The sequence below is a fragment of the Haemaphysalis longicornis genome, unplaced genomic scaffold (genome assembly GCF_048455015.1).
Source record: "Haemaphysalis longicornis isolate Haplotype H1 unplaced genomic scaffold, Haemaphysalis longicornis Haplotype H1 scaffold_10, whole genome shotgun sequence".
Classification (NCBI taxonomy): domain Eukaryota; kingdom Metazoa; phylum Arthropoda; class Arachnida; order Ixodida; family Ixodidae; genus Haemaphysalis; species Haemaphysalis longicornis.
The window spans coordinates 106,053,279-106,063,530 of NW_027526204.1; the positions used below are offsets into that span (position 1 = coordinate 106,053,279).

At 48.4% G+C, this 10,252-nt stretch overlaps 1 protein-coding gene across 2 annotated transcripts in view; it reads left to right on the forward strand.

Moving 5' to 3' along the window:
- The window catches only part of LOC144159048 (sodium- and chloride-dependent glycine transporter 1-like), a 77,409-nt gene extending 68,696 nt beyond the window's left edge, over window positions 1-8,713 (forward strand). For both annotated transcript variants that reach the window (XM_077690293.1, XM_077690292.1), the window contains 3 exons: window positions 2,136-2,236; window positions 3,782-3,940; window positions 8,019-8,713. In XM_077690293.1, coding sequence (XP_077546419.1) covers window positions 2,136-2,236; window positions 3,782-3,940; window positions 8,019-8,432 — 674 coding nt within the window. In that variant the 3' untranslated portion in view covers window positions 8,433-8,713. The remainder of the gene's footprint in view (window positions 1-2,135; window positions 2,237-3,781; window positions 3,941-8,018) is intronic.
- Window positions 8,714-10,252: the final 1,539 nt, after the last annotated feature.

Genomic DNA, 10,252 nt, shown 5'->3' on the forward strand with positions numbered 1-10,252 from the left:
CACTACCCCGCAATATGCATCCAACATATAATGCGTGCTGAAGAACACACAAAGCACGAGCACTGAAAAAGCGTCTTCCAATCCGCGTAGAGATCACTACGTTGACGCTGCTGAATACCGCCCCCATGGCAGATATTCTATAGCCGTGATCAACAACTCAGACACCCCACCCATCAATTCCCTCGCTGTGAACATCTTTCACCCCGAACAGGTGGAATAGGAGGCAATAGCACTGGCACTGTCGCACAGGCCAACCCCGTGATTATAATCTCTGATTCTAAAACGGCCGTTCGAAATTTCGCTTGTGTTCTTACCTCGCCAATCGCCCTCAATATCCAGGCTAAAAATTTCCCAACCTACCCGGAACAACTCATTTGGATACCTGCTCAAGCCGGCCTCGGGGATGAGGCAGCCCACGCTGTCACTCAAGGCCTTACAATTCGAGCGGGACCTAGCCTCGTTCCCTAACATGGGGCCAGATCTGCCAGGGACAAACTTACAACTTACCACGTTGTTGTCAGTCACTACTGCCTCGCCCGCCGTAAATATCCCCAAACCCATTCTTAACTCACCCACTCGCAGGGTTTCACACGGAGAATCATCCAAACTCACACTCTGCCTTGCCGAGCAGTACTTCGCCACATCACCCCTTCTTTTACCCCTCTTCCAATTGTCCTTCCTGTGGTATACGCTCCACTTTGCCCCACTCCCTGTGGAGCTGCACTTTTTATTGACTGCACTCATTAGAAATATGAACGTAGAATAAAAGAGCCGAAAAGTAACCTAGTAGCCTTATTATTATAGAGTTCCATTGATACAGTGGGCAGCGCTGAAAAAACAGCCCTTCAAAGGTATATCTTTCATCCCGATGAGTTTTATCAATTGGTTCTCGAAGTGGTTTCAATATACTGGTGTCCATATATAGGTTTTGTGTTGCGTTTTCTCAATACATATCCTTTTGCCTTTCCGATGAGAAATTTCAATAGCCAAATGAGTTTGAATTAAGTTTCTATTGACTCGATAAATGCTCAACAGGAACCTAATTGAAACTCAAAATACATTTTTGTAAGGGGGGGAAGGAGCGCGGGTGAGGGCGAAATGCTGCGACATCACAGATTGAAGCTACCTAAGGTATTTTAGGGACGTTATCTCAGTGTTTTATGGGGCAGCGTTTTGGCGGCCGTCTCTGTGCTGAGCCTGTCGTCGGTGTAACCGAGCAAAACGATGGTCTGGACCGACTAGTGAAAGAAAAAGCGAACGATGAAAGAAAGGAAAGCAGGAGAGTGTCGCGAAATTGGGAGGGGAGGGCGGTTTGCCGTAGCGGCACGAGCCAGCGCTCTCCGAAAGTATGTGGTGGGGGAGGGTAGGGGGCAGTATTCTGTGCCCGCACGAGGCGCTCGACGGCGCGATGCTGCGGCGAAAACGTGAGGGGCGCGTTTGCGTGAATATGATGTACGTTCGCTTAAGGCGCAGTTCACGGTCTCTTCCTGAGACGCACTTCGGGCCGCTGCCACAGAGGCTCACCGTAGCTGTCGTCAAAAGATCCCACGAGTGAGCGCTGCCTCGACGTAGTGTTCCTGCGCCCAAATATCGCATTAGAGAGTATGGTAATCACCAGTTCCTTTTTTGTAACGCCATCTGTCTGCCAGTATGTTTCAAGACTGTTCGGATATTTGTACCTGAGGAGATGATGCTCGCGCAGTGACAAAGCCCGATAGGGGTTCCCTCTCCTCTACCTCCTCCCCTTCTCTCTCACTCTCCTCTCGCACAAAAGCAACGTATGGAGGACAAAATGCATCCATTACCGTTTTGCGTTCCAACAATTGTGTACTTTACCACAAAGGCGCTCATTATATTTTCCCGAGCTGGGATGTTTGTTCCTGTTTTTTAAAACTACATGGATAACTTGTAACCGTTCATATTATTCTAGAAAAATACAAAGGTAACGGCCTTGGCAAAAGTTCTTTGTCCCTATTTTTGCGAGCCGTGATAACTATGCGTAATACTATATGCGTAATAGTATAATCGTAACTAGTAACCTCCCGTTGGAGTCATAACGACGACTAGAAAATCGACTTTCGTTTCGGTTGTACTAAAGGCTCCTCGTGCTCTGTCCCCATTCCTTATCGCTGCAGGCAGAGACCGGCTGCTGAGCGACATCAGCTTCATGCTGGACAAGCCCGTGCCGCGCTACCTTCCCATATGCTGGCGCTACATCTGCCCCATCGTGCTCCTTGTAAGTTTTTAGGCGCTAAGACACGCATTTCTGTGGAAAAACCACAATCATTATTCCCAACCCTTGTAAAGCAGGCTGGGCTGTACTTTGCGTAGACTGTGCCCTCTATGAGACAGACGACACAAGCGAATAGCGTACTTCCGTCCTTGCCATGGATGGTGAAGCCTGTGGGCAGCACGCAGGGCTACTGTATTTCAACAGCGGAGCTGTTGGAACTTGAGCTTCTTGCATAAGTCTGCTGAACGTCGTGCGTCACGCAGGGGTATGAGCAGGGGTAGAGTCGACGGCAGCCTTGAAGCGGTTTGCAGACCAACCGATAGGGGGCGCACTGCTCTTGCCGCCGCCGGCCTCGCAGAAACCGGGTCCCAGTCGTACAAATAGAGGGCGCAGTGTTCTCGCAGGGGCGGGTTTTCTTCTTCGAGCTCGGTGTGTGAGTGGAGACGCAGAATCCCGGAATTGACGCTTATCTGCCGATTACTTTGCGGCAACTGCTGAATTTGCGCGGCAACAGCGCCGCTGTGTTCGGTCGCGCGCCCGTTGAGAAAAGCACCAAAGCTCTGCGGTTTCAGCAGATTTTACACAGAGTGAAACCGGGTTTAATGTTTTATCCCGAGAAATCTCCAGGGGTTTTTTCAGACGTGGAGGTTCCAGGGGAAAGCACGCTACTTAAACATGTCACCCCTTGCCTCTGGAAACTCCACATCTGCAACAAGCCAAGACAAAATTTCTCTGGCCATGCAAATCCTCATCGAGCTCGTCAAGTTTGTAAGCGATAACATACCTAACGTGTCGCGCTCATGTGTGTTGTTTGGTGGTTTAGTGCGTGTCATTGTGATTGTAGGTCCTCAATTGCGGCCTCTTGTAATGGAATTTAAGGTGCTGTGGGTGGTTTCTACCTGTGATGAAGTTCACAACTTGTGCTCATCCTCAGATCTGCGCGGCGGGGCTGCTCTTGGGGGTGTGGGTCTCTGTAGCCGGACTGTGTAGTGGAGACAGACTGCGTGAATTCGGAAATACGGACACTGCCTCTTCACCTGTGGGCGTTAGAGTTTAGGACCTCTTAAAACTGCAGTGTTGTGCCCGTGTGCTCACTTCGTGTCGTCATTTTTATGTATTTTGGTGTTTTTATTATGGGACAACTTTGTTTTTTTTCCTGAAATTTACTGTTTGGGTGCTTGCTCAGCTTCATTTATATCTAATTGGCTATAAACCCGCCATAGTTTTGCTGCTGCGGGTGTTTTCCCCCCTTTTTTGTTGTATTCTTTTGGGAGGGGGGACACGGAAAGAAATTGGGATTGGGTTTGACGTTTTGTCATTGTTGCTTATTTACGAGATGTGGAACTTTTCGACGAATTCGTTGACCCTAGCAGGCTGAGCTCTGCGAGACAGTCCAATATATCAAATCGGAGGACAAAAAATTGCTACGATAAATAGTGCTATTTCGGGGTCACTCGCGGAGAGGTTACTCATGCACCAACAAGGCAAGATTCCGCATGTTGTGCTTAACTGGCTGTAAGCGCGAGCTCAATAGAACAACTGCTGCAGATCATCGGCTTCTACTCGCTGACCGCGTCCACTGGGGGCCAGTCTCTGAAGACGCAGTCGCTGTTGGACTGGACGGGCGTGTTCCAACTGTGCGTCCTGGGCGTGGTCTTGGTGCTCATTGGTGCCTTCATCTTCAGTGTGCTGGGGAAGAACAAATACGTGAGTACCGTCAGTGCCGATAATGTCCGGGGAATGGTTTTCTCATTTTCTCGCAGGAATATCTACATACAAGGTTGCGTTGGAATTCACTCTGGAAAAAAAAAAATCCCGGGCCATCTCCACGAACGTGAAACCTGGGGAGGGACGATGCATGCCGTGTATAAGTGTATTCTTGGATATTGGCTCCTTTGCCAACTGAGATAAAATTGTTGGGGGCTAGAGGTATACAGCTTTGCTGTAAAAGTCTCTTGTCCTTAAAGCACGAACCTCTCTCGCGCAAGGCACTCGTCCCTGCCGGGGAATGAACTGGCTCACGAAGCAGCCCGAGATTTCGGCTACCAGGCTGACCTCGACGGAGACATCGGGCCTACGTTCACGGGTAGCGGAGACAGGCTGGCCACGTACAGGGAGATTACGCACCACTACACGTTGAGTCACCTCAAGTACCCTGCACCACACTTTTCCCTCAACAGATGGCAGTCGGTTGCGTGGAGACGAATACAGTCGAACACCTTCCCCAACTCTGTTCTCTACAACCGATATTACCCAGACACGTATTCCGACAGATGCAAGTGGTGTGCAGACAAAGCCACCCTACAGCACATCATATGGGCATGCCCACAGAAACCTAGTTCACCTAATAGAACATTAAACATCAAGGACTCAGGAGCAATGGGAGGCCGCCTTGCTCAGCTCTCACCCCGACTTACAACAACTACTCGTCCAGCTAGCGGAAGATGCCGCTAGGGCCCGCGGGCTCATGGCCGCCATCTAGCGGTTAAGGCTAGGTGGCTTCCTCCCTGTCACCCCCTTCCTTCTACCAGTTTGGGCTCAAGTAAAGTTCCTTCTCTCTCTCACGCGCGCAAGGCGTAAACGAGTGTACCGGTGTTTTTTAGCGCGCCTTACGAAGCGCTCTAGCACGAGGCGTAAACGAGTGTCCCGGTACGCGTTTTAATTTCAGAGAACTTTAGGGCTTGCATTGTCATCGTAGCTCGCTAACGGTTGATGCGACTGCCGGAACCAGGCTGCGCTGCGAGATAACGGACCCTAGTACAGCCTGATGCACCATCGTTAGGGGGTCACGCTGAAACATAGAAAGCAATGCGGTTTAAATAGTCATAACCGTTCGAACCTCGTGAACCGGTGCCGCTGGTCATACATCTCCGGGTTATTTAGCGCGAACAAAAGTGCAAGTACATTTCAGGCAAAATCTGTGTATATAACCGGGCAGGCCCCGCATTCATTTAGTTAGGGACGGTCGTCGGTTTGGTTTTTACGATAGTACGCGAAAAAAGCGGCCCCGAAAGAAAAAAAAATGGCGCGTTCCAAATGACGAAGAAAGGCTCCATCCGTGCAAGAAAAAAATGGAGCGTTTGAAATGCCACAGAAAGGCTCAAGCCACGGAAAAAAAAGGCATGTTCGAAATGCCGCAGAAAGGCTCCAGCCACGCAAGAAAAAATTACGCGTTCGAAATGAAGCAAAATGGCTCCAGCATACGAAATTGGAGCAAGCACAAAAACAACAGAACTCCCGCTGGCGAAGTTTCAGGCAGGGGGCGCGCAAGCGCTGCGAAGGCGCGATATTTGAAATGCATTGGGTGACAGCAGTGAGCGGACAACGGCGCTGCAACCAATTACGGCGTATGACTGCTGTGCACTTCCGATGGCTTTCAGATTGAATGGAACGGCTTTAATTTTTTAGTACGCGTTACGTTCTAGCGCGAGGCGTAAATGAGTTTCCCAGTGTTTTAGTACCGTGATTACATGAGACGAAGGTTACGACGACAGGTATGACGATGACGACGACGACGACGACAGGAGACGCCACCACCCCAGCCCCTAAGGGGCTTCGGTTGCTACACACATTTTGGACAACCATCTTTACAGGGGCAGCTGAGTGTCGAGCACACAAGCGATCTATGCTGGGGCGGATTACACCGTTAATTTCATAGCCTCCATACTGAACATTACAGTCCACGACATTACTCCGTAGATGCGCTCAAAAAACATGCCCCAGAGCCATCTTTGCAAAGAAAGTTCGCTTTAAATGAAATTGAAAGAGTAAGCTCACAGGTAAATAAAGGGGCCCTACAACGCTTATCATAACATCTTTCGATAGCTCTAAGGCTTTCCGAACGTGGTCAACAAACACAGCCAACTTAGAATATGGGGTCACAAAGTAGGTCAGCTAAAAGTTACTGCTTCGTGCTCATCTCGTTTTCTATTTCCCCGTCCTGGCGTTTTTCCAGCCGTCAAAAAACGTAATTACAGCAATGCAGGAGCTGTGACGGAAAGTTTGACATCCACCTAAATGCAGCCATGCGGCTACAAAGGAAAGCTATACAGCTTTCTCAGAAACTTCGCAGATGAAGAAAAATTCGTCCCGGTCCAGGATTCGAATACGGGTCCACCGCTTAACCGTAGCAGTCGTTCTACCAACTCAGCTAACCATGCAGGAGGCTTGTAGTTTGTAGCGCAAGAGCGAATTGATCAACAACTCGAAGTGAAGGACAGGTGTTAATGGACCAGATTTTGGGGAAATCCCCAAGGTGGAGTAAGTTTCTGTGAAGGAAAGTTTGACATCCACACGAATGTAGCCACACGGCTACAAAGGAAAGCTATACAACTTTCTCAAACGCGCTACAAACTACTAGCCTCCAGGTTAGCTCAGTTGGTAGAGAAACTGCTCCAGTTAAGCGGTGGTCCCGGGTTTGAATCCTGGACCAGGACGAATTCATCTTCATCTGCGAAGTTTCTGAGAAAACTGTATAGCTTTCCTTTGTAGCCGTATGGCTGCATTTTGGTGGATGTCAAAGATTCCTTCACAGAAACTTACTCCACCTTGGGGATTTCCCCTAAATCTGTTCGATTAATTCAGGAGCTTTTGGTCAGCTCTCTTTCAGTTAGAACAATAAACGCTTTTGATAGCCACTTTAAAGAAAACCTGCAAAAGCTGAGCTGAAACGGAATGCGCGACTCCTGTGACGAAAAAATCAGTCAGTGCTGATTTCTGATGGAGATATTTATAGCATTCGCAGTGCTTTTAGACGCGAAAGAATTAGTCAAACCGCCTTGCAGGGTCTATTAAATTCGTGGCTCCGGGTAACATTTATAGCAGGAAACAAGGAGGCGCGAACGGTGGGATTTAGCGGAAGCTGGACCATGTTTGAACGGGAAACACCATGCGCTGTCCGTGGTCGCTTCTCCAAATGCCGCAATGACATCAAGCTGGTTTTCAATCTTGCTGTTTCGGTGCTAGTATTATTAGCCTTTAAATTTATATTTTTTGCTAGAGTTTTCTTTCATGGAAACTTTATGGTTGCTGTCGCATAAATGATGCAGGTTAAGCCCACGACGAGCTGTTAACATCTCTCTGGGTGCATACCGATATGTTGTTACAGCGCAATTTGCTGATGCCGCGTGGAGAATCATCCGGAAGGATCGGCACTTTCGAGGCAGCATTTCAAATTTGGAAAAGAAGTACGGGAGAACAGATAAAAAGTAGGAAAACTGCCTATGCACTACATTTATCTTCTATGGTAGACATACATTGTTTACTATTCACTTTATAGTTCCTCTGGGGCGTTCGTGCTGTTCAATAAGCTTCCACTGAGAACGCTCGCCGGGGTCTTGAAAATATCCTACACTCTTAATAAAAAAGGTCGTAAAAAGGTAGTAACGGCCGTATTTACTATCTCCTTATGAACCTTACTACACCGCGGTTTTGTACGTAGGCTCTGCCACTAACAACAGCATTGTTAGTAAATTAACTGAGTGTAGGAAGCAGTATGCACTAGATGAAGGTCGTGCTTATGACTAGGTTGTACATGGCCAGTTAGTAAACGCATGTAGCTCAGAAGAGTGCTATCGCTGGGACTTTACTAGGAGGGGTAGTGGTGCTTACTGCCTGGTTCGGTTAGTAATTCTGACAAGTGCTACATTTACTACCTCCAGTTACTAAGTACCCTGTGTATACTAGGACAAGTAACTTGTTAGTATTCCATTAGTGCATGCCCCGACCTTTTTTTTAAGAGTGTAGGCTTCAAGTAAACCTCCTTTCCCTCCGCTTTCTGACACAGGACCTGTACGCCGCTATGGAGCCCGAGAACACCTACGGGCCTCGGGGACACGCAGAGTTCATGCACTACCAGATGACCCTGGTCAAACGGAACGCGCTCCCTAGCTCCGTATCGCCCAGCGTCCGCCGGGACATCACGAGTATGGCGGTGCTGTCGCATTCCAACATCATCAAAACTAAGTACGCCTCCAGCGACTCAGGGACAAGCCCAAGGGACAAGCCCAAGATTGTGGTCATAACCGGCCCAGGCAGCGTGGAGGGCAGCGGGAACACGGTGTTCCGGGAAGCTGTCGCCAGCGGATCGAACGACGGCACCACCGCTGAGGGAACGCCTCCGCCCCTTGCGGTCCCTCGTCACAGCGCGAACGACGTGATGGACGTTCGAAAAATGGAAGCTGGATGTCCCGTTAATTGAACGACTTTCCGCCTTATGCGCATAATTACGGACGTTTTTTTTTTCAGCTCGCAATTGAGCGAAAACGCTTTTATTCAATATTTTTAACCAAAAATGAAAAAAAAAGCTGTATTGAGCCTTGCCGAATAGCGACAGCAAAATGCTAAAGCAAACAAAACGCATTCCAACCCGCGTAGATTATATTCAATAAATAAAGTGCAAAGCCTTGTATTTATGCAAATTAAATTCCGTCGTTACTGTACTTTTGTAAGCGCGCGTGGGAAGGTCACACACATGGGCATGTTCTGTGTAATTAATACTTGCATTCAGAAGTGAATTCCTATACGAGATCTAAATAACGAGATCTATACCTGTACCAATAAAGACTGAATCCTAGCATATATATGTATATATAGAAACAATACCTTGGAGGAAGTGGTGCGCTGAGACAAGTGCTGGCGTTTAAACAAGGCGACTTCCAACCCACTACCTATATAAACAGTGTGCCAGTGGGGATCCCTGATTATACGTGTGTATGTATGTGTGTGTATGTATGTATGGATGTATGTGTGTATGTACGTATCTATGTATTTATGTTTGCAGAAATTAGGATTGGCAGTCAAGAATGCTTCGGAAAGCAAAGGGGAGAGTGTTGTAGGTCATAGAAACAGATGGGCAATTTGGAAAGACAAATAAAGTGGAGAAAAAATGCCCGCCAATTGGGATCCAAACTCACGACCTTTAGAATATGCACCTGATGCGATAACCTATACGCTAACGGCGGGGCTATTTTCCTTCCACTTTCTCGGGTATTTATGCTAAGGTATTTTTGTTGCCTGCGCTTGGTGGTGGTAGCCAGCGCCACTCAGACTACCCGGGGTGAGGGGGACCTTCTTTTTAACCCTCGGGCCGTGACTCGAGCGTCTACGACATGTCGAGAGTGGTCGACAAGCGTTGAACCCTCTTAAGCTACCTATGGCACCAAGACTGCCAGAGCAGAAGCCCTCGCTATACATGTAGCCAACCAGAATGGGAAATGATAGGCTCGTTAAATAATTACAGAAATAAGGTTGGCAGTCAAGAATGCCTCGGAAACCAAAGGGGAGAATGTGGTAGGTCATACAAACAGATGAAAAATTTGGAAAGACAAAGTGGAGAAGAAATGCTAGCCCGGTGCGATCCGAACCCACAACCTCCAGAATACGCGTCTGGTACGATAACCACTACGCTAGCTTCCTGGCTGTTGCCCCTCCACTTTCTCCGGTATTTAAGTTAAGGTATTTTTGTTTCCTGCACTCGGTGGTGGTAGCCAGCGCCACTAGGACTACTCTGGTTGAGGGGGACCTTCTTTTTAACCCCCGGACCGTGACTCGAGTGACTACGGCGTGTCCAGGGTTGTCGACCAGCATGAACCCTCTTAAGCTACCTATGGCACCAAGACTGCCAGAACAGAGGCCCTCGCTATGCATGTAGCGAATCAGAATGGGAAAGGAGGGGCTCGGTGAAGTAATACAGAAGAAAAGTTGGCAGTCAAGAATGCCTAGAAAAGCAAAGGTGAGAATATGTTAGGTCATAGAAACAGGTGAAGATTTTGGAAAGACAGAAAGAAAGGGGAGACAAAATGTCCGCCGGGTGGGATCTGAACCCACGACCTCCAGGGTAGGACATCTATTCTCCTTGAAACAGATACTTTTTCTGAAAGAAAGAAAGTGGAGAAAAAAATTCCCACCTGGTGGGTTCCGAACCGACGACCTCCAGAATACGCGTCTGGTGCGACGACCACTACGCTATTGCTGGGCTGTGCTCCCCTCCACTTTGTCGGTTATTTATGTTAACGGTAT